Source organism: Selaginella moellendorffii, unplaced genomic scaffold (genome assembly GCF_000143415.4).
Source record: "Selaginella moellendorffii unplaced genomic scaffold, v1.0 SELMOscaffold_16, whole genome shotgun sequence".
NCBI lineage: Eukaryota > Viridiplantae > Streptophyta > Lycopodiopsida > Selaginellales > Selaginellaceae > Selaginella > Selaginella moellendorffii.
The window spans coordinates 1,727,515-1,753,272 of NW_003314277.1; the positions used below are offsets into that span (position 1 = coordinate 1,727,515).

Consider the following 25,758-nt stretch of genomic DNA (forward strand, 5'->3'; position numbering starts at 1 on the left):
GAGAAGTGAGTTGCCAACGGAAGAGAAAACGGGCTATATAAAACGCAATGGACTCATCTATTACAAGAAAACGAGGGTGTATGTTCCAGAAGAGGAATTAAGGAAGGTAGGGTGATAGGCAAAGCTCAGGATAGGTATGGACATAATAAGGATCAACATCGTCGAGATGTGGCTATCTTCCTGGAACTTGAATATTAAGGGATCTTTGTCTCGAAAACTATTACCAAGATATATTAAGCCCTATCGGGTATTAAAGCGAGTTGGTGATGTATCTTATAAGTTGGTTTTTCTAGATGAGTTATCTCGTGTACATGATGTGTTTCATGTCAATTTACTAACACCATATCGTATTGTTGTGGATCACTCTATAGACATTCGTCCCCCTTCGAAGTTGTAAATAGTGACCTTGAGTATGAGGTCGATTCTCTTGTTCCACAAGGCTCGTAGTGGTTGTTCTAAAGAATATCTAATTAAGTGGAAAGGTTACCCGACTTGTGAATCAATTTAAGAACCTCTTAGGAATCTTACAGATGCTCATGAGCTTGTCACGGACTATAAGGATTGTAATAAAAACTAACTTTTATAAATTTTGTAATAAATCTTGCAAATCAATAAAGTAATATATTTCTATAAATCAAAGTTTTGGTTCTCTTGTTTGTTAGTACTTGGGTCAGTTTTGGCAAGCTGATTTCGACACTTCGGTGCATGGGTTCAATCTATAACCATGGAGATAACTATTATAAACTGATCACAAGTCCCCACCTCTCTCTTGATGACTCATTTTTTAAAAGGGGTGTGGTTGTGTAAACAACTTCATATTCCAATTTATAATAGTTGTCTAAATCTTCCTAACAAGGTTGATTCCTTGCTCAAGGGAAGTTGGGCTTCTAGCCCTCTCCTTATGTCCCTGTAGGTAAGGATGTATCATTCCTTTGTAAGCCAAATGATACTCGGAGTAACAAGGGTGGTTAACTCTGTTAGTCATTTCCTTGTCAGTGACAGCCAGAAGGTGTCTGAGTCTTAACGTCTTTGGACATAGAGGAGAGGTCGTTCCATAACTCATTTAAGTTGGTGTGTTTCCCACATAGTGTGCTTTCCGTTAACTTTTGGAGTTATTTCTTTGACCGTTTGCTAAACTCGGGTATGCATCAACGAGGACGTTAATCTTCCCCAAGGGGGGGAAAGTGTCACGAATGTGACTTCGGGTATTGAAAAATACTTGTTGGCCAGTCCTTATGAACATTCTTTCTTTACTGCCATGACAACATGAGGTCGGTATAGTTGGTTCCTTTTATAATTCCCACTTGAGGTAGTTGAGAAACTAATCAATGGCCATGTACTTAAATCGGATAAACATAATGTAGGAACTCCTATATGTTTCTTGCTAAGTAGATTCAACCTAGTTTGAGAAACTCTTGTCATTGGCTTGCACTTGCTAGTATCAAGAACCCTTATAATATTGAGTCTAGTCCTTCAATATCGTTATATGGTAGTTTAATATGTCCATCAGACACCTTTGGTATCATGCCCTTGGTGTTAGTCTCGTTTTGTTCTATTGGCTAATTATAGACGCCTGGATCTAGACTTAGTGGTTACACTAGGAACATCAGTTTAGGATCTTTCTTGAGGGCTTCCTTAGGCACATTTGCTTTTAGACCAGAATTTTCAATCACAATTTCCTATGGTGTTTATGGTGTTGAGTAGCTTAAGAACCCCTCTTTCCAATAAGCTATGGCACAATAGTAGATTTAGCTGAAAGAGTGATATGCAAAGTGTTTCTCTTCTTTTTAGCCTTAGTGTGCAAGTGTCCAGATTTGTTAATTTAGCATATGTACGGAATGTAAAGATTGACTTGAACACAATAGTGTTTGTCCCATGTTCAAGTCCCGTGTTCGAGTTAGTCCCGAAGAGTAACTCCTGGCACTAAAGAAGGCTTGGGGTGAAAGCCCAAAGCATGTGTTACTTAGGGGGCGGGGGGTGGGCGGGCGGGCGGGCCAGCCGGGGGAGACTATTCTAAAACATTTAGCATCTCAATGCTAAGGCTAATATGCAAAATAGAGCTAGATGGAGTCTAATGTAATTTTAATATACTAGTGGTATAATGTGAAAATATGAGTACACCATCAATTAATATGGTATAAAACTTGGGTTTAAACACAAATCAGACACAAAACTAAGATATGCACACAAGTAGAGAGCTATACTACAAATCAGGATATACGGCAAGGAAAACACTCTTTACATTCCCTAAATATGCCTCTCGAGCCATAGAACTAAAATGGGACCAACATATAGAGTATAATAACAAGGGTGTATTATGTAGCAATATTGAAAAACTAGACTCAATATGCAAAGGTTCTTAGTGCAGACTACAATGATACTTATTTAAAGCTTAGAAACTTTTATGATAAGGTTGTGGAAAATTATGTTACTTGTTTGATGGGGTTTTGCTTTTGGCAAAATCTGAATGCTATGGGTGGGACTCATTTGAAAGGCAATTACAAAAGCACTTTAGTGACAGCTATAGGTGTTAATGTAAATGGCTTATGTGATAATGAAAATTGCAATAATTAAAAATGGTTTCTCCAAAAGTGTTTGCTAAGGGATATACTTACTAGATTGACATTCATCCTGAAAGTTTTCCATGCTGTGTTTGGAAATATATCTCATGGTTATTGCTTAAGATATTTTACAAAGAATTTTAGAAAAGAATTCGAAAGAGACAAAGAAAGGAAATGGCATTTACAGAAGTAGTAAAAGAGATTAAGTCTCAAATTTCCTTTGCAACAAATTGAATTGGACGGTCATTGCTTGAGCATTAGATAACTTCTTTCTTTCAAGGTTAATGTTTTACTTAACGTCTAATATTGCTGAGGCTCTAAATTCTTGGTTGTTAGAAGCAAGAGACATGACCATCCTTACATATGATCCAACAAAAAGTCATGACTTGGTTTTATAAAAGAAAAATGAACACTCGCAATATGATTATTACAAGAAAGATATCAATTACTTAAAGGAAATACAATTATATAAAGTAACTAATCAAATGTAAACTTGGAACTCTCACCAAACTTCATTTTGGTATCTAATCATTAAAGAAAATTGTGGTTTATCTATATAAATGTGTGATCTATTTAATTAAATAACATTATTACATGCAACCTGTAGCAAATTATAAAGATAGATTGGGAAATATAAAATTTTTTGAGGGGCATATGCCTTATTTGATTTATGTTGATGAAAAAGATTATAAACACCAAGCTAAATGTATGCTTCACTAGTTGTGGGAAACAAGAGATAGATAGTTTCAACTTAAGTAGAGGTGGCAAATATTGCAGGGTTATGAGAATTAATTGCAAGTTCAGCAAAGATTTCGCAAGCCCACGGAGACTTAAACCTGGCTCTTGACAGAGATCTCTTGGCGCTCCACCTCCTTGAGGCTCGACACATTCAGCAACTCAACTCCAAAAGGTGACGCCGACAAGATCTTGAGCTCGTTGGTGATCATAAACTAAAGATCTCGGACGTACCAGCTCACCTGGAATTTCTCTTTGTCAGCTGACAGACCACCTATTTCATTGTGGCCGCAAACCTCATATGATCGAGGCCAGCCTGAGGGAGCAATAGCGAGATTTGCAGCTTTGAACAAGGGAGGCGGCGAGAGAGAACGACAATGTTCATGTTACAATACAAATGGGTAACATGACACCGGTACGATGCTTGAGTGGACGTTGAAGAGGGGGATTTTGTTCGAGAAGGAGTTGTGGATTGCCCCCAGGAAGCAGCCAAGTGGAAGAATATGGGCGCCCACTAGAGCATCCACCAGATCTTGCGTGCTTCCAGGAACAAAATGGAGGACTTCTTGACATAGGCGTTCGCCGGCAGGGAAAATCTAAACAAAGTTGGAAGTATCAATTCGTCTCCCAAAAACGCTTGGAACTTTGGTGATTGAACAAAAGAATCCCTTGACGTAGGAAGCCACAAGCGTATCATTCAGTTCTTTGCGCCACCATTGCAGCAGCCGCCACGCCCATTGGCTCGTGATTGGATTCGAAAAAACAGAGCTACAAGACCAAGGTTAGATTGGCTGCAAGTTTCCGATAATTTCCATCCTCGTGCCACTGCAGCCTCCAAACTTAAAAGTGTTGCCAGGCGATCCAAAGACTACATCCACGCAATCCAATTGTTCTGAAATCCTTCCACTCCAGTGCCATGGCATGGCATTTATATTTTGCCCCTCGCGACCGCGCGACGCAGCTCAGAGCCGGGACAGAGCAGCGATGAGATCCATGGGGTCGTCCAGCGATCCCGCGCGACACAGCAGATCGGCAAAAGTCAATGCTGCCATCTGGAGCTGGCAAAATTCACGCCCGAAAGATATTCCTTCAGTTCGGACTGTATGCTAGTATCCATAACGAGCGACTCGCGGAGTTCATGTTTGAGAGCATGCCACACTCTCCGCAGCATATTCCCAAAGCGGGCAAGTAGAAGTGGCGCGAAAGCTATTCGGCGGTGGGATACGGCGGCATCCTGGCGGCCTATCATAGCCCGGCCAAGCCCTCTAGACTCTTTTTTGAAATTCAGCTAGAGAGGCGACACTGGCCCATCTCGGCCAGATGCTCGACCTTCGTGTCGATGCAGAGAGCTACGTCGTCAATCATTGCTGCAATGCCGTTCAAGGGGAAGAGACTGGGACCCTGTGAGTTTTACTATTAGGCTGGGAAAGTTTTGAAAAAGTGCTGTGGTTGTTTTGTTAGATCTTTGATTTCATCACACCGATGATCCTGGCTTTCGTTATGCCAATCTAACAAAAAATAATTCACAACGTTTATTTGTTTCTTTAACAACAAAGCAAAACTATATCTTATCCCCTTCGGCCAAGGATTTGAGAGCCAAACACGGCATCCAATGCACGCGAGTTGGAAAAAGATTCTCGTAGGAGTGGATAACCTGCAAGCAAGATGCAAGTTTTGTTGCAAAAGATTTCGCAAACCCATGGATACTCCAAAAGAAAAACCTGGCTCTTGTTGACAGAGATCTCTTGGCGCTCCACCTCCTTGAGGCTTGCAGCAACTCCACAACTCTGAAAGGAGATGCCGGCAAGATCTTGAGCTCGTTGGTGATGATAAATGAAAGCTCTCGGAAATACCAGTTTTCCTGATATTTTAATTGTCAGCTGACAGTTACCTTTGTGGCCACAAACCTGATCATTTGATCGAGGCCGGCCCGAGGGAGCGATAGCGATAGCTGATCCAGCTTTGAACAACGGAGGCGGCGAGAGAGAAGCGACAATGTTCTTGTTACAATGCAAATGAGCTTCTGTCAGCGCTTCGATGCTTGAGTGGATGCTAAAGAGAGGGATTTTGCTCGAGGAGGCGTTGCGGATTGCCCCCAGGAAGCAGCCAAGTGGAAGAATCTGAGCGCCCACTAGAGCATCCACCAGATCTTTGTCCGCTCCCAGGAACATAATGGAGAACTCCTTTGAGCGATCGCCTTTGAGCTTGGAGTTGCCATCGCAATATGAAGAAAATCGGAAGTTGGAAATTTATATCAAGAGCATATCAATTCGTTTCCCAATTTTGGCACACGATTTCCAAAAGACGATGGAATTTTGGCATACGATTTCCAAAAGACGTAGGAAGCCACGGGCGATCCCTTGCGCCAATCGTCCTTGCTGGCTGGATGAAGTCAACAACGTAAAAACCTTATTTTTCAGCTGAAAGTTTCCCAGCCTTCGAGAGAAAAAAAAGGCTAATGTCAGGGGGGCATTGCGAGAATCGAACTCGCGGCCTCTCGCACCCAAAGCGAGAATCATACCACTAGACCAAATGCCCAATACATTAACGGCATCTGTTCAAAGCCAATACATCGTGAAATGAAAAACTAAACACTTGAGCAGCTGGGCTGTAGGGGATTTCCTAGATTTATCAGTGCAATTCCAGCTCCATACTTCTGTGCCAGATTCTCCATCCTCGGAACTGGACTGTGCCTAACAAAGTCCTGTCGTTCTAATATTGGTTCTTATGCCCTGTTGACAAGAGAATTTGAAGCGTCCAAGCTGGTGCTGCTCATGTACATCCTTGTTTTACAGCATTGCCACCCTCTGCAAATGCAATGATCAATTAGATTTTAAACATTGCTAGATTATTCACCTTTGAGCAATGTTTAAAACACTGCTCACACCTCCTTTGGATTTTTTATATTTCTTCCTTGTAAATAAGAGGATCCAACACAAAAGTACACACCCATAAAGTGATCCCTTCTCAGTTTTGCATCTACTTTTCTTTTTCTTTTTTTAATATTCAATGAGGGTGCATCCTGTGATCCACTCGCAAATTTTATAAAGTAGGCTTATTAGGAAGAAAACTAAATAATGACTGCTAATAATTATTCTCTTGGCTGAGGATTTTTATCGACAAATTCCTTCTTGTCAGTTGTTTCTATCGATCGCATCGCTCATTCATTCCTGCAGTGCCAAATATCAAAATCTTCAAACAAGTCGGAAAAAGATTTCTTACTCGTAGTGCTGAGCCTGCTGAGAATGAAATCCCTGAGAGTTTCCTGGTTGCGCAGCCATCATTTCCTGCGAAGAGAAAGAAGGAAATCATTTAGATGAGCAAACGTAGAACGATCATGGACAAGATAGTGAGTTTCTTCTTTTGTTCTTACTTGTGATGACATGAAATGGTGGAGAGGTTGAGCAGGGATGCTTTGCCCGGGCATGTTGGGATAGAAAGCACCTGTGTTGTTGTAAGGGACAGGCTCGCCCGTCATGCCCAGCCATGGAACTGCGACGCCTTCTTCCTGGAGAGGCGGTGGCGAGCTCGAGTCTCAGAGAAAGTTATCTCTAAGCTGAAAGGAAAGTTACCTTGAGCTCTTCGCGAGGAACTATATCTACGAGGAAGTCGAAGATGTCGGCCCTGCTAATCGCTCCGGCAACATCGTTCCTTTGCAAAGTTCTGCGCTTGTTCTCCTCGGTATGCATCCAAGCCCGGAACGTCAACTCGAGGATGAAGAGCTCGCAGGCCTTGGCGAAGAGAACTGGCGCTTCGGCACTGATCATCTACATGGATTTTACCGAAGTTACTCCATGAAACAAAACACTATCCGAGTAAAAGAGCAAGCTTACCTTGACATCCTCGTCGGCCTTCATGATTTTCTTGATCCGAGCCAATGGAAGCTGGTGCGTTTTAAAGTCTGGGAACAAAGAAAAATATATATTTCAGAAAAGATTGAAAAGACCGCTCGCTCCAGGAAAAAAAAAGAAGAAAAAACAGAGCGAACAAAGAAAAAAAATCGAGAGAGAGAACCTGTGACTTTCTCCATCTCTCGCATCTGCTGCTGCCAGAAAACCTGTAGCTGCTGCTTCTGGATTTGCTCGTAGTGGTGAATCGGCAAGGAGAGCTGATTTGGGCAAGAATTTTCTCACAGATTATGGTTCCAGAGGGAGGAACATGGAGGGAGCTACCTGTTGATCTTGCGGCTGCCCCTGCGCGTATTGGAGCGCGCCTTGCTGCTGCTGCTGCTGCTGCTGCTGCTGTTGCTGCTGCTGTTGCGACTGGGGCGATTGAGAGGCCATCGCGACCTAGAACCCAGATGATCGCGCGGCGCGAGCTTAGATTCACACACCTGTCGAAATTTCCTCGTGGAGCGCCCTCCCCGCCTTAGAATACGAGGCACTCGCCTTGCCCTAAAAAAATAAAAAGCAAGGCATGCAAGAGCCAATAACATGCTGCCACGTGTCGTAATGTCCACGTGGGGCAAACTAGGGTTCTTCGTTCCCTCCCCAATCATTTTGGATTGCCCTGATCGTCCTCGTGGATTCAGCTGCGCAATGGCGCTCTTCCGCTCGATCCGATGCTCCGCGCCTCGTTCGCTCGCATGGACGCACACTCTCAATCATTTTCTACTGGGAGATGATTGGAGGCATTAGAAGTGGAGCCCGGCCCAGCAATCTCACGAATTTTCCGCTAGAGGACAGGTACACGATTGAATTTGAGGCTTTGGGAGTTTCGATCGCAGGCACTGATGCTAATGTCAACCACTATCAGCCATGCCCAAAGTCAGCATTCTTGTCGCGAATCGCTTTCTATTCATTAGCTTCCTCCCAGGCTTTTTAAGCAGATCTCCTCCTTCGTTCTCTCCAGATCTTTTCTAGTTTGTGCTCTCTCTCTCTCTGTCTTTCGATCGTAGAAAAAAATGCGTGAGAGCGTGGCTGAAGTGATTCTTCCAGGATTCCGGTTCCATCCCACGGACGAGGAGCTCGTCGGGTTCTATCTCCGGAGGAAAATCCAGGACAAAGCTTTTCCTTTCCAAGTTATAACTCCGCTCGACATCTATAACTATGATCCCTGGGAACTTCCAAGTAAGCAAGCCAAGTTTTCTCTTCCTCTCGTGGTGATCTAACTTTCGTCCTTGATTTCTCCTAGAACTGTCCGTGTGCGGGGAGAACGCGTGGTACTTTTTTTGCCTGCGAGATCACAAGTTTAGGAACAGCTTGAGACCAAACCGGATCACCAAGAGTGGATTTTGGAAGGCAACGGGGCCGGATCGTCCAATTTCTACCGTGGAAACTTCCAGCTGCGTCGGCTTGAAGAAAACTCTCGTCTTTTACAAAGGAAGAGCAACCAAGGCAACCAAGACCGAGTGGGTCATGCACGAATTTCGTCTTCCAACCATCGGGAGTTCTGCACAGGGAAGCTGTGAGGTAAGAAAAAAAAAAGGTCTTTTTTCTCTCTCATCTTACCCAGAAATGACTTTTCTGTGCAGCAGGAATCGTGGTCCGTGTGTAGGATCTTTAGAAAACGCTGGTCCCCGAGGAAAAATTCTGCCACGGGCTCTGTTGCTGCGAGCAAAAATGGCGTCGAGGAGGAACCCAGCCTCGAGTACGTAATGACGGCGTCGGATACGTTGAGTGATGGTGGTGGCGGCGAAGCACAGACGCTAAATTTTTTCTCCTGACCGATCGCCGATCGACGAGGTGGGGGTTCTTCTTGAGATCATAAACCAACGACCACAAAGCTTTCGTCTTCCAGGAAGCTTTTTAGTTCTCTCTCGATCGCGATCCTACGCAAGTTAGCAAAAGTTTTAGCGAGAGAAACAAAGAGAGTTTGTCCAACCTGTGTTGATCTCGCAATTCCTTGTGACCGATCGTCAACTTGTCTATTGCTTCCTCAAGCCTGCAGGAAGATCGAAGTAAGCAATTGTAGTTAGTTGATCTTGATCTTACCGCTGGATGCTTTGATCGATAGTCGTGAGCGTGGAACTCGGCTGATACTTAAACCCAGCGTCTCTCAACCGCCCAAACGCTGCTCGATCATCGCCACGCTTCTTGGACGAACAAGACGCGTGATTCATCGTCGTGAACGCTGGAGCTAGCACAGCGAGGATCTCGCTTGGAACCGGCGATACACCGCACTGATCCTTGGGGTCCTTGAGGAACTGGATCACTGGAATGAGCTCTTCCTGTGAGACACCACAGCAGCTACTGGGCTCTTGTTTTAACGATCGAGCCGGAGTGGCGATCTCATCGTCGTTCTCGTCGGCCATCCAGTTCCAGAAATTCTCCTCGTGCTTTTGGAAGCTGGCGAGCTCGGATCGGAGCTGCCTCTCGGCCTCGAGCACGCGCTGGAGATCGCGAGCGGCTTCTGGATCTTGCAAGAGATGGAGCTCAAACTGGGTGTAGAGCCTGTGCTGGATCTTCTGGCGGATGGCCTCGAGCTGGAGCTGGTTGAGCTCGTGTATCCGCCGAAATCTCGACGCCTGGAGCGAGTGGATCGACTTGAGGATCACACCGATCCTCCCGTGGAGCATCAGCAGATGATCCGCGAGAAATCCTTCTCGGGCTTCTCGATCCCTCTGTGCCGCGGAGTGGAGGACTTTGGACACGAGCTCCTCGACGCCGAGCTCCACCTCGCGAGCCCTGGAGCCGGCGAGCGTCGCGACATCCCGGGGCAATGGCGGGAACGGGGCGGCGATCGAGGAGGACGCAATGGCGCTCGAAATTTCCCTGGATCGCGCCTCGATCCCACGCAAGAAGACGTCGCAGTGGGAGAGCAGCCATCCCAGAGCAAGGAGGAGCTCCCTGCTCTCGCGGGTGTCGATCGGGAGGCCGAAGAACCGGGAGCTGGGAAGATACCCCCAGAGCGCGACATAGAACTTGACGAATCCCACAATGCCGTCGCCGTGATCGTCAGAGAAGACGCCCGAGCTCCTCCAAATCTCCTGGAAACCCTCGAGCTCGCGGTGATCTTCCTGGCAGGGGAAGCAGCAGAGATGGAGGCAGACGACGTCGTGGAGGGGGCGCCAGAGCTTGATCGCGGCGCACGGCGCGTTGGATTTGGCTTGCCTGAGGAGATCGGGAGTGACGCCCGCAACGCCCAGCGATTCCAGCAGCGAGCAAAGAAATGCCAAGCTCGCCTTGGTCTCTTTCATGTTCTTGACAAACCCTAGTAATCGGCATCTTCTTGGTATATGCGTTTAGGGCAAAGGCGATCGCCGAAAAGGATGTCGTGCGCGGTAGCACAGCGTACGAAGGAGAAACCCTAAATCCCCCTAATCAAGCCATGGCGGACCTGGTCAGCGAATTGATGGGCTGCCGAATGATGCGGCCGTTCGTGCTGGACGAGGAAGTGATCACTCGCCTGAAATCGTGGCCGAGGCCTGTAAGGAACAATGGTAAGGTCATGTATAGCAGGCAGGAAGTGGGAGACGATGAAATGAAATCGGAAGAGCGCGAACTTCTCAATATGGCCTCCATGCAGGAATCCAAGAAGCAAAAGGTTGATGAAGGAGAAGGGGAAGAAGGGGGTACGGATGAAGAAGGGATGTATGTGGACGATGAAGGGGAAGAGGATGAAGAGCCCCACAAGGATTGGAACATTCTTGAGTTTGGGGAGTTCGTGCAGGCATTTTGGGCGTCGTCGTCGCCACGTATTCTAGAAAGGAAATGCTACTCCCTCATCTGGGAAGCAATCGAGGCTGATTTCCAGAGAGGAAAAACTCGGGCGATCGTGGTTGGAAATCCTGGAATCGGAAAGTCTGGTTTCCTTGTTTATGTCATGTGGAAACTTCTCCATCGGGGCTGCAAGATTCTGTTGCAGAACAAGGCCGGAGAACGGACTTTGTTCCAACACGGGCAAGGGGTGAGAATTTCGGAGTTTGACTCTCGGGCTGTTCTCTCAGACAAAGAGTTGTATTATCTGGTTGATGGCCGGCTCCCTCTTCCTCCATTGTTTCTGGGCAAGCTCATCCTTACGTGCTCTCCTCTGCTGGAGAATTACAAGGAGGTAAAGAAGGATGGAAGGCGGACGGTGTTCTACATGCCTGTTTGGAAATCAGATGAACTGGCGGCTGCGGACCAGGAGATTTTCAAGCTCGGCATTTCTTTCTGGTCAGAAAGATTCAAGAGGTGGGGTGGGCTTGCCCGATTTGTGTTAGAACAATGCGATGAAGAGGCTGATAAGAGCTTGACCGATGCCATTGATGGTTCCCGAAACATCATCAAAGTCGTTGAAGCGCAAGTGAGTGAGAGGGATGAGGCTTCGCACAAGATCCTGCACATGATGGTGAGGAACGACTTCAGGACGTACAAGTATGTGTTTGCTTCGAAGCATGTGAGCGAGAAGGTGTTTCGGAATCTGTACCAGACTCACAAGTCTGGTCTGACCTCTTTTCTATTGTTTTCGGGCAATCCGACATTGAATTCTGCTAGGGCCAACTTCCTGGAGTTACTGTGTCGGGAGGTTTTGCCCAAAGGCGGCTTGTTCCAGACGAAGTGCGTGTATGCGAACGGTCAGGGTGACCCTGTTCAGGCGGAACGATTTGACCGTCTTCAGGCTAAAGAATCTACGCAGTGGCAAAATGCGCCATGGGATTTCATGTTTTGGCCTACGAAAACAACACAGCGGTCTTGGGATGCCTTCAGACTTCGGAAGGGAGGGGGTCATGTGTGTTTGGACTTGTACCAAGTCACTCTGTCATCGGCTAAACATCAGCATGGAATTAAAGCAAAGGGAGTGCTGGATCTTAAGGCGGAAGTTGAGAGTGTCTTGAATCTGAAGATACCTCTAGAAAACATAACCGTCTATATTGTCACCTTGATTGATCTTTTTGAGAATGGTGGGTATCAGAACTGGCGGGGTGTTCAAAATCATGTGCTGAAGGATGAACGGCTTCTGAGAAAACTTAGGTCCATTGTTCAGAAGGTGATGGGAGTCCCAGTTTAATTGTTTCACCCGGTTATGTAACTGCAGAGAATTATCTAATATCATTTATTTCTACAATTCAAAATTGGCAGACCGCATCAGGAGCCCTAAATATATCAAAAGGTTTGGAAAGCCATCGTCTTGCTGCAGATTGAGCGAAGGGATTGTAGCTGAGGCTGTACCTGTGAAACAACAACCAAATCAGAAGGAAAAGAACGGAAGAAGAAAGATTTTACCAGAGCAAAGCACAAGCTTCGATGAGGATGGCCAACAGCGTCAGTGAAGCTGCAAAAGCAAACATAACGAGCAGAGTTTAGTTACGCTTGGATTATGGACATGGATGTTGTTGCTGCTGTTGTTACGTGAAGAGCATAGAAGAGGGCTGGGAAGATACTGAAGAGGTAGATGATGGTTGACAGGATGCGAACGGGATCAAACATCATGTTGAATTGCTTCTTCGGCCCGATTAGAAATCCTGTGCTGGAACAATTAACACCAAGCTCAATCGATCGATTGAATGAGGAAGGAGTCGTTACCTTCCCAATGAGACACAGTGTAAGTGACTGCGAACTTTGTAGGCCGGAGGGTCACCAGAGAAGACTGAACGTTTTCATGTTTGAAGGATTTGAGGCAGAAGCTTGATCGATCGATTCGCTTACCAGAAAGGAACAGAACAATCCGAGGCTTAAACAGCCAACAAATCCATAAGCTCGCTGCGATTTCGTGATTCGGATTTCCCCCTTTCATGAGAATGCAAGAAATATATATCAATACATACCTGACGCGCGGTCAAGCTGCAGCCCTGGCCGAACTGAGGAAGCAGTGATTCCTACTCTGGCAGCTCGCCATCGGAGATCCAGCCGACGAAATTCCGCAGGCTTCCCACGGCGCTGTTCACCCTGTCCATTTTATTTAAAACTCAAGAGTTCTAAAAATTGTTTTGTTCTTTCTTTCAAGAATGAGAGCTGGATGGCGCCTTCTGGTGGACAATGGCGCTCTGCAGCCGGACGATCCAGGGCAAGCCGTATCGTTTCTGCGCTCCAGGCCTCAAGGTAGCTCCGCATTCTTCCAAAACCACAGTTTGAATCATTTTCTGCAGAGTTTTTGTTTCTTCTGTATGCTTTGAATCAGGTGCATATACGACTACAAGGACTGTAAATGGAGGTTCCTGTTTGCTGTTATGGGAGCGGCATCTTGCTCGCGTCTGTCAATCGATTCAGCTCCTTTCTACCGACTTAACGTTCAATCTGGATGGTATGAGGAAGCTCGTGATATCGTCAGTTCATGCCGGATTTGAGGAAGCACTCGATAGGAAATCTGATGGGGAGGAGCTTGTGGTGACTGTTCTTGCTTGCAAAAGCGGTCAAGTAGGGTTTTGCGTGTATATTTCCCAGTTTATGTTTTATGTTTTTGTTTTTTTAAATATATTTCTTTGCTGGCTTTATCTGTGGCATATTTCTTAGTTCATGGTTCAATTTTCTAGAATTTTCTAAGGTTTTGTTCATGCAGAAATTGCTGGATGTATATGTTCATATTGCTAGCCTGCTTCTAGCTCCTTTATCACCTGCAGACGTTGCAGTTAAGGGTCCTAGTCGCAACGCACCTCTTTCGAAGTCCACGCACCTCTCGCCACCTCATATATAACTAGCCACCTCATACACTCCCTGTATAAATAGAGCTACACTTCCGCCCTAATCATCAATTCAAGTATGTACAATTATAGTAATGTTTCAATTTTAATTTCATTTCTATTTACAAAAAATCAGACACTAATTTCATATCTTAGTATGTGTCTTTATATTCTTGTTATAAAATTTAACCTTTTAGACTTTTTTTTATAGTTTTAATATTTTTAGATATTTTATTTTTATTACAATATTAACACTTTTCAAATTAGAATAAATTAATTTCAGAATTTATTTCTGCTAAAATTATTAAAAGTTCAAATTTTAATTTACTCAATAATTTATTTTTCTATTCAATGTTAATAACTAACAGAAATAACATGAAGGCCCTCGGGATGTAAGTTCTTTTATTTTAATTTTCTTAGTGTTTTTATTCTTATGTCTTTTCTTGTTCTCTTTGCCTTTCCATATTCACATTACCATGGATGAATGAATAAAGAAACTTCTAAACTATCACAAAAATATCACCTTTAGCATATAGCTTTATTTATTCGACCATGTTTGATATGTTTGTTTTGTTTGTTCATCAGCTGAACTGATTCCGTACTAAATAAATTCGAGACTAAAAACTGGAGGTCACACTCAGATAATCAGGTTTGATCCCACAAGTAATGATGTCGACGAGATGGAAAATAAAAAAATTACATGCTATCAGTGAAGGGACCCTATCAGTGATCAGTGAGTGGATAAGTGAAGTGTGTATAATTTGATAAAAAATTAAGTGCACTTGTAAACACTGTGACAAGATATTCTTTAAGTTGGGAAGATCGCGTCAACAGGCTCCTCACGCCCTGGATCGTGGCATCCGCCGTGGTACAATAGCTACAGGTCGCATGCGTCTCGAAATGGAGGAGCTTTTCTAGAATGCCGGCGTCGACATTGTCTTCAATGGCCATGTAAATCCCTCTCTCTTCTCGATCTCGACAGAAATCCTCGGTGTTCTTCCAGGTCCATGCCTATGAGAGGATGAACAGAGTTACACTTACGAGCTGGACCCGCGCTCTACATCGTGGTGGGCGATGGCGGCAATAGAAAGAGGTGCTCAAAACTTCGGCTCTGGGCCAGCGGCGAATCAATTCTGCTGGGACAGGCAGCCGGAATGGAGCGTGCTGCAAGATGGAAGCTTTGGTCACGGCGTATTGGAGGTAACCCGAGAGTTCAACCTCTTGATCGATCGAAGTTTGCTCTTTTTCTCTTTAGGTGAAGAACAATACCCATGCCCTGTGGACGTGGTACCGCAACCAAGATGTGTATGGTGATAGTCACCTTGGGGACGTTGTGAAATCACCGCGGTGCCGGAACTATCTGCTTTCCAAGCTGACGAAAGATCCGGTGGAAACAGTGGAAGGCCCTCCAGGATCTTGGGAGCTTTAGCCATTTTGGTGGCATCGCTTCTAGAATTTTGAAAGTGCAGAAGTTAATAAACATTAGCATATGAAAAGAATTATCGCGAGTGAATTCCAGTAAAATTGGAGAGGGAAAAGCTAACTGGAAGTCTGGTTTCCAGCCATCCAGTCAAAACTGCCGCTTTGCATGTCGACGTGGCGGCTCTTCAGTGGTTGACATTTTCTCGGCAGCATATATACGATATCAACACAAACGCTGATCATATCATCGTTCTCTCTTTGATAGATTTCTTTGCAAGAGGAACTCTAGATCATGTCTCGCGCACTAAGTTTTTTCTTCTTCGTCCTCTTGGTGGCTGCTAGTGTGACCTCTCGGCCAGTGAAGAATGAAACATGTACGCCTGTTCTTCAATCTCGATTGAATATGCCTCGCTTGGATTTGATGATCTCTGTGTTTCTTTTGAAACATCATGGTCCATGTCTGCACTCGCTTGCATGTGTGTCTGTCCAAGCGTGTAACCTGATTCGTACGTGATTTAATCTTTTACAGTGATGCTACGATTGCTAATCAGCTGGATTGGTCGCCATTGTCCAATTTCACCCCAAAATTTGCCGAACCAGAGGTAAAATAATCCTGTATTTGAAGACAATATTCTTGACATGTATGATGGTGTGTTGTCAATCATCTTTGGTGATCAGGAGCAGCAAGCCCATGTCGACTACATTTATGATTTTAATCCTTGATGAAACGGCACATTGATAAGGAGGGAATTCTCATTTATTAGAAATAATATACCTTTAATATTAATCGATTTGTCTTTGTAGTATTTTCATTATACAAATTGAAAAAAAGTTGTACAAGTAATGCTTTCCAGTCTGTCTTAAAAGCCCCACAACTTCCGTGAGTAAGTTTTATTTGATCAAAACAGAGACACATACGTGTCAAACATTTTTTATTAACATCACAAGGAGAGATCATGTGGGAGATCACTCAGTTATTCATCTTTCATCATATGGATATAGTTTGATCATCCAAAAGGATCTAGCAGCACTGGAGAACTCCCTCGACGTTCTGGATGCAATCGTCGAGATTGCGACTGGAAGAGACGAGAACGCCATCCCCGCGGTTGCAACGGGCAGCCACGTTGAGCCCATTGAAGCTGATGTTGATGCATCGTGAGGCAAAGTTGGATGAGCAGTCGAGGACACCATTGCTGCTGCCCACGCAATTGTTCACATCGATGGAGGCGTTCCTCCTTTCCAAATTGGATGTGCTGCAAATGGCTCTCATCACGGTCGAATTCCTGTCGAAGGTGATATCAGTGCAGGATCGAGAAAACTGGCAAGCCTGTAAGAGCAAGATATCCAAATTGTGAGCTTCTTGCCGGACAATCGAATGAGAGTTTCTTACCTGGGTGATGGAGAGGGTCGAGACCAGCATACACAGGAAGAAAACCTCGCGAAATGCCATAATGGGATAGAACAAGAAATAACCAAGAAGAAAATGAGTAAACAACTTTAACTAGAGATGAGTTGAGCTCTGGAAAGGCCTTGTTTATATAGTCCTGGGAGCGACGCTTATCTTGACGACTCAGCTAGTACATGACTCCACATTGCGGCTTGAATGCAAAATTTCTACGTCGACTACATTACTATACAAGTAAATATTGAAATCTAGCTCAGTTTATCATTTTTCAACGTCCAGCCAGCTATACACGGTGACATTTTTAGGAGTTTGCGTGTTTCTTTTAATTTGCTAGATTATAAATGGAATCGAAACTTAGACACTTTTTGGGGCAAGACCGCTGCGAAGAGACTCCAGGAGACATCGATTTCTACGTGCCCATAGATAGAATCACGAAGATTATCCAGTGTGTCCACACTGCTGGGCGCGAGGGTGGCACCACCATGAAAGTCTAGACTGATTTGCAAAAGAATTCGTAAAATCGAAAAGCACATAAATTCCTCCAAAGATAAAGCATACTTTATCTTTGCGAGCCATTTAGAAGATACCAAAACACCGTCCGGAGCCTCCACGCTTGCTCGGTACGTGGTAGCGTCGTCGTCTACGTTTGTCACTCGCCGGTGGATGATCCTCTTTCTTTGAGCGAAGAGATCGCAATGGAAGGATAGTTGAGATTGCTGCGTCGTCGTGTAGAATAGATGGTTTCAAGTAGAGACGTTTCGTATTTCCTGCCTCAATCCACACAGAAAGTCCGTGAATTCGGGCGCCTTGGCATCGTAGACGAGGCCCGGATGAGCAGCCGCGTTTGGATTGATGTGGTTTCCACCGAAGGTGCCGGAGAGCAATCCTGCGTCTTTGATCGGCTCCCCAGAGTTATCAGTGACAAAACCTGCAAAACAAGAGAAAAGAATCGATTGTTTTCTTCTGGAAAGCACGTAGTGTTACCTGTAGTTACGATTGCCGAATTGATAGCGGCTGGACCTTTCGCAAACAATACGCAATATTATGAACTTCCATGTCTTGTCCGCATGTCTCTGACATACCGGAGGTCTCCCACCAAGAAAAGGAAACCATAATGCATATTGTCACTCCCATTCCTTGGTGGGAGATAAGGCTCTTCTTGGTGCGTTTTAGTTTCTTTTGATACACGAACTCTTCAGGTCTCACGTCAACCAAGTCTTTCTTCTCTCCATGGCAGCCAGAGATTATTCTCAGGAACCAAAGACGAGCTAAGCACCGGCAATGCACATTCTTGTGTAACCTCTTGCTATCACTATATGCCCGGTTTGGAGTTTCAGCTAAGTTACTTCAGACCTTTACCGTTCTCTGCACCAGAGATACTGCAGCCAAATTAACATTTTCTGCCCATCATCATGAATTGGATCGCCTGGGATCTTCGGCGATTTTTGTCCCTTCTTCTGCAGGCGTACCTGAAGTTTGAACTTGCTATTCCGCAACGGCTTCTTCCTCGCACTCGATTCACGATCCGCAGAAATGAAGGATGTCCCACTCAGTGCACCTCGTGAATTCTGTACCTTGCGCAAGCCACTCCAATGAACATGGCGCCTTTTCTGATTAGGGTTATAGGTTAAAAGATATACAGATTTTTGTGACAAAAGTCGTTTTTGAGCGGCACTGCTATGAAGTTCCACAAATCTGTGCTATGTGAAGTGATTTATAATAAGAAGTAACCTTCTGCATTTCACGTTCCAGTTGAACATGGAGCTTGCCTGCTTTGAAGGTTACCAAATTTAAAATTTCTGCTTAGTCAATCTGGTGCTGCTCTTTACATAGTGGATGCTACTGTTGTGATAACTGCTGTGACTTTGTCCCCAACATGAACAGATCCATTGGTTACTATTTCTTCAGCTAAAATCATCGCATGGTTGATGCAGGAGCATGTGGTTCACAAAAGAAGCATCTTTCAGTGATTGCTTGCGAGTTCAATTGTGCATATCAGTCTTGTACTGATGGTCAAGTCATTGTACTTGAGGGAGTGGTTGGCAAGCGTCCAGTGAGGATTTTACTAGACAATGGGAGAAGTGAGAACTTTGTGTCAGCAAAGTTTGTTGAGGAGTGCAAGCTACAAAAGACCAACGTTCTAGAGTACGAGATTGAAGGTGCTACTACTGTCACACAGAGCTAGAATGCTTGTGTGAAGGATCTTGAAGGTGTTAGAACACATCAGTAGAGTGGCCTACTGGTTGCAGTTGCCTCATTCACTGTTGCCTGGATTCGTTCTGTGATTCATGTTAGCCAACTGAAAAAGGTGCTTCAGAGGAACCAGCCCTTAGTGGATTCATTGTGGTTATTCACAACTTCCTAAGAAACTTAAAATTTTAGGGTTCGAAATCAAATGGAGTAAGGTGAGTTCCAATGTTTTAAGTTTTGGATTTTCATTTTTTTTTTAATGATTTAGGTGCTTTGAGTGTGGAAAACAAAATTTTCCTTGGTTTGAGCATGATCTATTCTTCTTTCAGATCATTGTTTTTCTCCAAATTATAGCTAAAGTTTAAACACTGTTGAATTAAGGAAAAATAGCATTAAACTATCATTTTGCTAAACTGAGAGATTTATGTTGTTCCTTGCTTAGGTCAGTAGTGTAAAATTTAACTTGACATCGAAGGTTGTGTTAAGGTATTAGTGGCCCATAACTAGTTGTTATGCCCATAATTGATATACATACCTTGGCCATGATCCAGATTATAATATTGAAGAAAATAATGTTGTTGGAAGTACTTTTGGATTTAGATTTAGAAAGATTATAATGGATTATGTATTGAGATTAGACCAATGAAAAAGCTATATTCTCTTCCTAATCCACATCTCAAATAAGTCAATTTGACAAGTAAATTATTCCCTCACATTTTGTAGATTAAGCATTCTTATGTTTGTTATGATTCCAAAGTCAAAGTGTTAATCATTATTTATTGCTTTGTCATGGATTGCTCATAAAGATCCTATACAAACTTCATTTATACTGTTCTCCATCATCTTTACCATCCCTTCACTGTCTCTTTAGATCAATTTCTAAAGTGCTGTCCCTTACTTTCTTTGAAGCCAATCTTGGCTCTTGACTTGGATCTAAGTTTCTAAATTATATAGTAAATATAAATGGCATACTTTCAAGTTGCAAAAGCTTAATTGGTTGTGAGGGTTCACTTGATTGCGATGGCTAAGTCTATAGTGTATCATGCCTATTGGAAGCAACAATTTTTTGTCCTGATGTGTTAGAAACAAGGCTACTTAAATGTGTAATACCACTCTTTGAAACATGTTAATTTATTTCATTGTAGAGTTTTTTTGGGAAGTTACAATGCAATGCAATACAAGTTGCAATGCGTTAGTTATTTGATATGTATTAATAGCTTAATTGCCTATTTGGAATATCAAACTCTCATTTCTGAATGTTAAAGTAAACATTCTTTATGTCCTCCCATTTTTTCTTACATTAAAGATGGTCTTAACAATATTTATTTTTATAATAATATTGTTGAATCCACTTCTACATATTGTCTTTCCCTTTAGACTTCTCTATAAACCCATCTCTATATTTTGCATCATCTAAACATTTAGTGTAATTAAGAGTGTCTTTTCTAGTGTCTGCATCTTTCCTTTTCTAGTTTCGCTCTTTCGTTTATAATCATTTGAATTACTTCTATCAGTCTGGATTTGAGAGTTTAAAAGTTAAAGTGTCAAGGCAACTTATAGATGTATTCCCTATTATTGAGATATAGTTATGGATGAAGAAAGAACCAAAGTCAATTGGAATGCAAAAGGAAAAGCAAACTCTAAAAAACTAAAAGTTTAAATTTGAGAAACTCATATTTAATAAATCTCGTGGACTTAAAAGAAGTCTTAGTGGTGAAAACACCTTGTTGAGCAAATGAATATTGCATAAACTACACTGAACATGTTTCTAGAAACACAATTTAATATATCAAATATTTACCTCTGGAATTTCTATAAATTCCAAATTCATTTGAGTTTCCTAAAAAAACATTTTTTAGCTTGAATGAAATGAAGATTTTAGCTCACCATGGCATCCCCAAGACTTAGTTTTGTAAACAAATGAGAATTTAAAATGGAAAATGATGCTAAAGATATCAAATTTTCCTAGAAATCCACCATAAATACAAATATAAAATTTTCTAACTTTTACTTGATTTGTAACTTGTGGTTGTACCTTTGATGTTGTTGTAGATGCTCTTGAGCTACTTGATTGTCCTTTAAGGGCTAATGTAATGAATCCATCTCTCATAAATTTCATTAGTCACACTGTTGCCTCATTTCATGCCAAACCTAAAAAAACTATTTTATGTTGCCATGTGTATGGCTAGGGCTTCTCCTGGGTCAGCTCAGAGGATCTTAGGCTTGGAATTGGGGCTTGAGGTGCTCCCGGGTCAACCCACATGGATTCCCCAACTATGTACATTCAACATGAGAGGATCTGGAATTTTCCCCCACTCTAGACTGGTTGATCAAGTTCCTAATTAAGAAAGCATTTGCTATATATGTCGAGATTCAAATGTTAAAACTAATTTGATACACCATATAAGCAACATAGTTAACTTAGTGGTAGAGAAAAATATGATAGAGAAAAATGCCCTTTTGCTTTAAAATTTTTTAATACTATGAACATCTTCTCATGTTGAAAGTTCTTAGACTATGAATTGCTTTATATTTGTTTTCTGGCTTCTAGTGAAAATAATGGCAACAATCAGTATAATAATATATACTCTCATATGACATTGTAACATCACAGCAATGAAAGAGTACTTTTCAAGATGGTAAAAACAGAAATGAAGACAAATAAATATTATGGTCAATATTGCAAAAAGAATACTCTGGCTTATTTTAAAAGAAGTTTTTATTATCTATATAATTGAATCAAAATGGCGCTTTGGACTGGAAGCTGCCGGATGATCTTGTTACTCGGCTTGTTCCTCCAGGTTGGCGGTGGTGGGTTCCTCGTCGCCACTCCCAGTGTCTGGAGCTGCTGGATGGATTTCTCCTGCTGGGTGCTGCGCAAAGGCTCTACTAAGACATTTAGTTCATATCTGGACTGTCCACAAGATCAGTCATGCCTAGCGAATGGAGGGATGCAAACGAGTGAATGATAAACCTGTAGCTTCTGGTGCTTGGCTACATCAAGAGATTTTTTTGTGCAATCACGTAGAGAATATTGATTTCCTTGGAATCTGAAAAATTAATCAAAATTGCCATGAAATTTGATTTCCTTGGAATCTGAAAAATCAAACTTGCGGAGTCGAAACCCTAAATGGTGAATTTAGGGTTTGTGGGACGAAGAAGAATGGAATGGTGATCCGCCGGATCGTCTTGTCTGTGGCCAGGACGAAGAAGCGATCCTTGTCGACGGTAGGCCAGCTCGCGAAATGCGCGGAAAAATCATCGTCACTGGGAGCTGCAACAGCAGCAGCAGCGCCATCGCCGGCGCCAGATCCAGAGCTTTGCAGAGCCTTGGAAGCGCGGGGAATCCCCATCGCAACCGCGGGCAAGCTCTCGGGGCTTAGCGGGGAGCAGGCCGCGCAGCGATTGGACGCGCTGGAAAGAATCGGCTACCAGGGCGATGATCTCAAGAGCATGCTCTTCTGGGGCCCAATCGCGAATGCCGGCAGTGCTGTGGACGTGGAGCAGCGCCTCCAGGAGCTCACGGCGGCGCTGGCAGCACTGGGCGTGGACAGGGAGATCTGGGCGACGATTGTGAGCCAGCACAAGCGCTGGATCTTCGCAGTGGATGCCGGCGAGTTCCAGCAGAATCTCGCCAACCTCTGCTCGCTGGTGCTATCCTTCCAGCGATTCAAGGTGGATCTCAGCAAGTGGATCGTCCAGATGCGTCCCAGCGACAAGGAAACTCTCGAGGAGACGACGAACTTCTTGCTCGAGCAGGCCGGCAGCGAGAAGGCCTTCCGCAAGGTCGTCCAGTGCGTTCCCATGGTGCTCCAGTACGACGTGGAGAAACACCTCCAGCCCCGGATCACGACGATGGAGAGCCTGGGATTCTCCCGCGAGCAAATCACCAAGATCATCTACCAGTTCCCAAAGATCCTCACCGTCACCCCGGAGCGTCTCACCGCAGTGGTGGGCTATCTCACCGAGGAGCTGGGCTTCTCCAGCGATCAGGCGTGCCGGGTGATCACCATCTTCCCTCGCTTCTCCACCAGCAAGCTCAAGGTGATCTCCGGGAAAGTGGACTACTTCGTGAGCTTGGGCATGCAAAGGAGCAAGGTCCGGCTGATGCTGCGCAAGAATCCATCCATGGTCGGGCTCAACATCGAGCGAGGAGTGAAACCGAAGCTCGAGTTCCTGGCCAGCCTCGACTTCAAAGGCGACGATCTCGACTACCTCCTGTCCGCGCACTCGGGAGTGTTGACGAGGAACAGCCAGGCGATGGAAGGCCGGCTCAATCTCCTCCTCCGCCATGGATTGTCGCGCGACGAGTGCTCGCTGCTGCTGCGCAAGAAGCCCAGCATCTTCAACCTCGGGGACGAGCTCCTGAGTAAGAAGCTGGCGTACTACACCCGGGTGATGAAGCAGCCGCTGAGCAGCCTTTGCCACTTCTCGTCGTATCTCACGTTCAGCATGGAGGCAAAGGTGGTGCCGCGGACGACGTTCCAGCACTGGCTCTACATGAGCGGCCTGGCCAGGAAGGAGTTCTCGCAGCCTTACATGATCATGCTCTCGTCGGAAAGGTTCACGAGGAGATTTCTCGGCGGGGACGAAGCTCTCCAAGCCTACGGCAAGTTTGTGAGATCTCAGCTTGCTACTGCTCGACAAAGCACGAAAGCGGAAGCTCCCGAGCCTTTGTAGACCACTGTGAAGATCATCCATCGTGGAAGGTCGTAGACCACAGTGGAGAACTTCGTACACCACTTTGGAGATCATCCCTCTTCTCGAGATTTTGATAAGCTGTGAAGAACACGAAGATACAATGTAAGTTTCTGCGAATAGTAGTAGCTCACAAAAATTCTTCATCCATTAATACCTTTCTTTCCTTTCAATCTGTTAGAAGAAGCTCTCGCTAGCTATGCTAGGCTATGGACTGCGCTATGCTATTCCGCGGCGTTGCTACGACCACCTCTGTTGCCACCACCACGCCTGTTCGATCTTTGAGAGTCGTACCGGCGAAAGCCTGCCTCGTCAGTGCTCTCCACTCGTCGGTTGTATCCTCGACCACCACCATCACGATCGCCATAGCCGCCGCCTCTGTCACGGTCGCCGTAGCCTCCCCTTGCTCCACCCTCTCGATCACCATAGCCTCGTCCTTCACCGCGGAAGTCCCGTCCACGTCCTCGACCAGAGCCTTTTGGCAAAGAAACGAAATGCTCGTTAGGAAATGACAGAAAATGCTCGTTAAGGACGTACCTTGGGCCCTCTTGTACTCCACCTTTACAAACCGGCCACCAATCTCAATGCTATTGGATGCCTTGGAAAAGCAAGGGATAAGGATCAGAAGATGCAAAGCATAATTCTAAATGTTTCTTTACCTCCACAGCGCTGGACGCGGACTGTTGGTCTTCGAAATCAAGGAAAGCGAAGCAATATCCTTGTGCCTGCAGAGAGATGGTCACCATCGCTGCGAGCTGGATCGAAGGAAAGGAACGTTTACCTTCATAGACCGGACCTGAACGGAGCCAGGCTTGACTGGCCCAAACTTCTCAAACTTGGATTCAATCTCTTGCTCGGTAGCGTTCAAAGGCAAGTTGGAAATGTAGACACCTGAGACAAACAATGGTCATTACACAGTAGAGAGAAAAACGAAGAACATACCCTCCTTGTCCTTGTCGCTGGGAGGTTCTTCTACTGTGCTGGCGGCCGGAGGAGGAACCACAGTGGCAGGCTGCGGAGGGGCGCTCACTGGCGCTGGTCTCGGAGCCACAGGCCTTGGTTGAGCGGCCCTACTCTGAGCGAGAATGGAAGCATACGACATCTTCACCGTAGTCGTCTTCACCTGCTCTTGAAACTCCTCAGGTTGAGTTTGAGTCACAGTTGTCTCTTGGGTGATCGTCTCCACTTCCACCACCGCGGGCTCCTCCTCCACAGCCTCTACTTCAGGCTCATCGGGTGCCTTGTCCTCGGCCTTCTCCAGCACCACATACTCTTCGGATTGGAAAGTTTCCTCTGGCACGAGTCCTCCGCCTTCCAGCTGCTCGTCTGATTCAGAGAGAGACACGCGAGTCAGTCACTGATCTCGAAGCGTAATGACACTGACCTGGCTCTGGGATCGAGGAGACTGTGGACTCGGCGACCCCATTGGCCATGCTGTATGGCAGTGTCTTCGCGGCTGGTGCTTCGTCAGCGTAGCGCAGCACGTCGTTCAGGACAAAGTACCCCTTCTCTTGTGGAGCGAGGAAGAACGTCTGCACAAAGTTGCGTTTCCCGGTCGACTTACACGAGAGGGAGCCAGTCACCATGACAAGAACTCCACCTCCGAGAGAGTTCTGAGAGACCACAGACTTAATTTCGGCCTTAAAGTCGGTGAGATCCATCGACATGATCTTCGCGTGGATATCCTGGAGCAGAGTAGATCAACAAGTAGCACACAAGAAAAAAAAAAAAACGAGAATTTACCTGTTGAGTGGAGACCGTCTCCACAGGACCATCTGCGCCACCAGAGTCTCGCGTAAGCTGGCTTTGATCGGTGTAGAAGCGATGAACCACCGCTGGAGATTGATGTAGGACGTTGTAGTACTGATTGATGAATGCATTCCCGACCTTGGCACAAAGAGGGAAAGAAGAAAGAAAAATCAGCATCTTCCAAGTTTCGAGAAGCTATGGTGCTTACCAGATTAGCAGACGCTGGAGTAGCATTCGCTGTCGCCATTTCACCCCTAGAATCAAGAAAACCGCCAGATCTGAGAAAGCCGTGGAGAAAAGCAGCCAAAATTTGCGATCATCCACACATTGCGCTATCGATTCTACTCACCTCAGCAGTGCCGTGATCGAGCGATCCGCGCGGAGGCGCCTTGAAAACCCTCGCCAAAACCCTCGCGGCGACGAAACAGCCCTCTCTACCCTAAGGCCCAACGGACGGC

The 25,758-nt window shown here is 44.9% G+C and overlaps 8 protein-coding genes and 1 non-coding gene across 13 annotated transcripts; 3 read left to right on the top strand and 6 right to left on the bottom strand.

Annotated features, from left to right (window-relative positions):
* Positions 1-5,762: 5,762 nt before the first annotated feature.
* Positions 5,763-5,834, bottom strand: TRNAP-UGG. Its single transcript has one exon. It is a non-coding gene; the product is annotated as a tRNA-Pro (tRNA).
* A 333-nt stretch (positions 5,835-6,167) lies between these two features.
* On the bottom strand, positions 6,168-7,684 carry LOC9642072 (nuclear transcription factor Y subunit C-2). Its single transcript, XM_002971259.2, has 7 exons — positions 7,469-7,684; positions 7,311-7,404; positions 7,130-7,197; positions 6,869-7,063; positions 6,670-6,804; positions 6,519-6,583; positions 6,168-6,466 (listed from the first exon to the last, which is right to left on the bottom strand). The coding sequence occupies exons 1-7, from the start codon at positions 7,577-7,579 to the stop codon at positions 6,457-6,459; spliced, it is 678 nt and encodes a 225-aa protein (XP_002971305.2). The 5' UTR covers positions 7,580-7,684; the 3' UTR covers positions 6,168-6,456.
* A 92-nt stretch (positions 7,685-7,776) lies between these two features.
* On the top strand, positions 7,777-9,228 carry LOC9642542 (putative NAC domain-containing protein 94). Of its 4 annotated transcripts, none has more exons than XM_024676072.1 (4): positions 7,777-8,062; positions 8,234-8,365; positions 8,430-8,707; positions 8,770-9,228. In XM_024676072.1, exons 1-4 carry the CDS (start codon positions 8,029-8,031, stop codon positions 8,959-8,961), a joined length of 636 nt encoding a protein of 211 aa, XP_024531840.1. In that variant the 5' UTR covers positions 7,777-8,028; the 3' UTR covers positions 8,962-9,228. The 4 variants fall into 4 exon arrangements, with proteins under 4 accessions (XP_024531840.1, XP_024531839.1, XP_002971119.2 ...); XM_024676071.1 differs by having other exon boundaries at positions 7,777-7,981; positions 8,052-8,365; XM_002971073.2 differs by having other exon boundaries at positions 7,777-8,365.
* On the bottom strand, positions 8,967-10,434 carry LOC9642073. The gene is made up of 3 exons (XM_002971260.2): positions 9,230-10,434; positions 9,120-9,179; positions 8,967-9,066 (listed from the first exon to the last, which is right to left on the bottom strand). Exons 1-3 carry the CDS (start codon positions 10,432-10,434, stop codon positions 9,000-9,002), a joined length of 1,332 nt encoding a protein of 443 aa, XP_002971306.1. The 3' UTR covers positions 8,967-8,999.
* Positions 10,435-10,562: 128 nt separating this feature from the next.
* On the top strand, positions 10,563-12,232 carry LOC9642543. Its single transcript, XM_002971074.2, has one exon. It carries the CDS (start codon positions 10,566-10,568, stop codon positions 12,225-12,227), a length of 1,662 nt encoding a protein of 553 aa, XP_002971120.2. The 5' UTR covers positions 10,563-10,565; the 3' UTR covers positions 12,228-12,232.
* Positions 12,233-12,272: 40 nt separating this feature from the next.
* LOC112346595 (vesicle transport protein SFT2B-like) lies at positions 12,273-13,113 on the bottom strand. Its single transcript, XM_024675915.1, has 4 exons — positions 13,040-13,113; positions 12,549-12,794; positions 12,443-12,481; positions 12,273-12,388 (listed from the first exon to the last, which is right to left on the bottom strand). Exons 1-4 carry the CDS (start codon positions 13,111-13,113, stop codon positions 12,286-12,288), a joined length of 462 nt encoding a protein of 153 aa, XP_024531683.1. The 3' UTR covers positions 12,273-12,285.
* A 51-nt stretch (positions 13,114-13,164) lies between these two features.
* Positions 13,165-13,850, top strand: LOC9642074. Its single transcript, XM_002971075.1, has 3 exons — positions 13,165-13,258; positions 13,338-13,573; positions 13,716-13,850. Exons 1-3 carry the CDS (start codon positions 13,165-13,167, stop codon positions 13,848-13,850), a joined length of 465 nt encoding a protein of 154 aa, XP_002971121.1.
* Positions 13,851-16,136: 2,286 nt separating this feature from the next.
* Positions 16,137-16,708, bottom strand: LOC9642076. Its single transcript, XM_002971261.2, has 2 exons — positions 16,649-16,708; positions 16,137-16,585 (listed from the first exon to the last, which is right to left on the bottom strand). The coding sequence occupies exons 1-2, from the start codon at positions 16,706-16,708 to the stop codon at positions 16,280-16,282; spliced, it is 366 nt and encodes a 121-aa protein (XP_002971307.1). The 3' UTR covers positions 16,137-16,279.
* A 6,969-nt stretch (positions 16,709-23,677) lies between these two features.
* LOC9642077 (ras GTPase-activating protein-binding protein 1) lies at positions 23,678-25,758 on the bottom strand. Of its 2 annotated transcripts, none has more exons than XM_024675892.1 (9): positions 25,650-25,758; positions 25,509-25,578; positions 25,295-25,438; positions 24,936-25,236; positions 24,494-24,877; positions 24,333-24,442; positions 24,211-24,276; positions 24,089-24,149; positions 23,678-24,026 (listed from the first exon to the last, which is right to left on the bottom strand). In XM_024675892.1, the coding sequence occupies exons 2-9, from the start codon at positions 25,545-25,547 to the stop codon at positions 23,776-23,778; spliced, it is 1,356 nt and encodes a 451-aa protein (XP_024531660.1). In that variant the 5' UTR covers positions 25,548-25,578; positions 25,650-25,758; the 3' UTR covers positions 23,678-23,775. The 2 variants fall into 2 exon arrangements, with proteins under 2 accessions (XP_024531660.1, XP_002971309.2); XM_002971263.2 differs by having other exon boundaries at positions 25,509-25,554; positions 25,650-25,751.

Bases quoted from the DNA above. Each gene is read 5' to 3' on its own strand.
- LOC9642072 (XM_002971259.2), bottom strand. From the start codon at position 7,579: ATGGCCTCTCAATCGCCCCAGTCGCAACAGCAGCAGCAACAGCAGCAG. The intron at 7,405-7,468 runs GTAGCTCCCTCC...TGCCCAAATCAG, and splicing joins GGCAGCCGCAAGATCAACAG to CTCTCCTTGCCGATTCACCA. The intron at 6,584-6,669 runs GTAAGAACAAAA...TTCTCTTCGCAG, and splicing joins ACCATTTCATGTCATCACAA to GAAATGATGGCTGCGCAACC.
- LOC112346595 (XM_024675915.1), bottom strand. From the start codon at position 13,113: ATGGACAGGGTGAACAGCGCCGTGGGAAGCCTGCGGAATTTCGTCGGC. The intron at 12,795-13,039 runs GTAGGAATCACT...TCTTCTCTGGTG, and splicing joins TCCGATGGCGAGCTGCCAGA to ACCCTCCGGCCTACAAAGTT. The intron at 12,482-12,548 runs ATCCATGTCCAT...AGCTTCACTGAC, and splicing joins GTAACAACAGCAGCAACAAC to GCTGTTGGCCATCCTCATCG.
- LOC9642076 (XM_002971261.2), bottom strand. From the start codon at position 16,708: ATGGCATTTCGCGAGGTTTTCTTCCTGTGTATGCTGGTCTCGACCCTC. The intron at 16,586-16,648 runs GTAAGAAACTCT...TTGCTCTTACAG, and splicing joins CGACCCTCTCCATCACCCAG to GCTTGCCAGTTTTCTCGATC.
- LOC9642543 (XM_002971074.2), top strand. From the start codon at position 10,566: ATGGCGGACCTGGTCAGCGAATTGATGGGCTGCCGAATGATGCGGCCG.
- LOC9642073 (XM_002971260.2), bottom strand. From the start codon at position 10,434: ATGAAAGAGACCAAGGCGAGCTTGGCATTTCTTTGCTCGCTGCTGGAA. The intron at 9,180-9,229 runs GTAAGATCAAGA...ATCTTCCTGCAG, and splicing joins ATCGATCAAAGCATCCAGCG to GCTTGAGGAAGCAATAGACA. The intron at 9,067-9,119 runs GTTGGACAAACT...TAACTTGCGTAG, and splicing joins GAATTGCGAGATCAACACAG to GATCGCGATCGAGAGAGAAC.
- LOC9642542 (XM_002971073.2), top strand. From the start codon at position 8,200: ATGCGTGAGAGCGTGGCTGAAGTGATTCTTCCAGGATTCCGGTTCCAT. The intron at 8,366-8,429 runs GTAAGCAAGCCA...GATTTCTCCTAG, and splicing joins TGATCCCTGGGAACTTCCAA to AACTGTCCGTGTGCGGGGAG. The intron at 8,708-8,769 runs GTAAGAAAAAAA...TTTTCTGTGCAG, and splicing joins CTGCACAGGGAAGCTGTGAG to CAGGAATCGTGGTCCGTGTG.
- LOC9642077 (XM_024675892.1), bottom strand. From the start codon at position 25,547: ATGGCGACAGCGAATGCTACTCCAGCGTCTGCTAATCTG. The intron at 24,443-24,493 runs GTATGTTCTTCG...TGTTTGTCTCAG, and splicing joins CAGCGACAAGGACAAGGAGG to GTGTCTACATTTCCAACTTG. The intron at 24,150-24,210 runs GTAAAGAAACAT...TGCTTTTCCAAG, and splicing joins CCGCGTCCAGCGCTGTGGAG to GCATCCAATAGCATTGAGAT.
- LOC9642074 (XM_002971075.1), top strand. From the start codon at position 13,165: ATGAGAGCTGGATGGCGCCTTCTGGTGGACAATGGCGCTCTGCAGCCG. The intron at 13,259-13,337 runs GTAGCTCCGCAT...GCTTTGAATCAG, and splicing joins TCTGCGCTCCAGGCCTCAAG to GTGCATATACGACTACAAGG. The intron at 13,574-13,715 runs GTAGGGTTTTGC...TTGTTCATGCAG, and splicing joins TTGCTTGCAAAAGCGGTCAA to AAATTGCTGGATGTATATGT.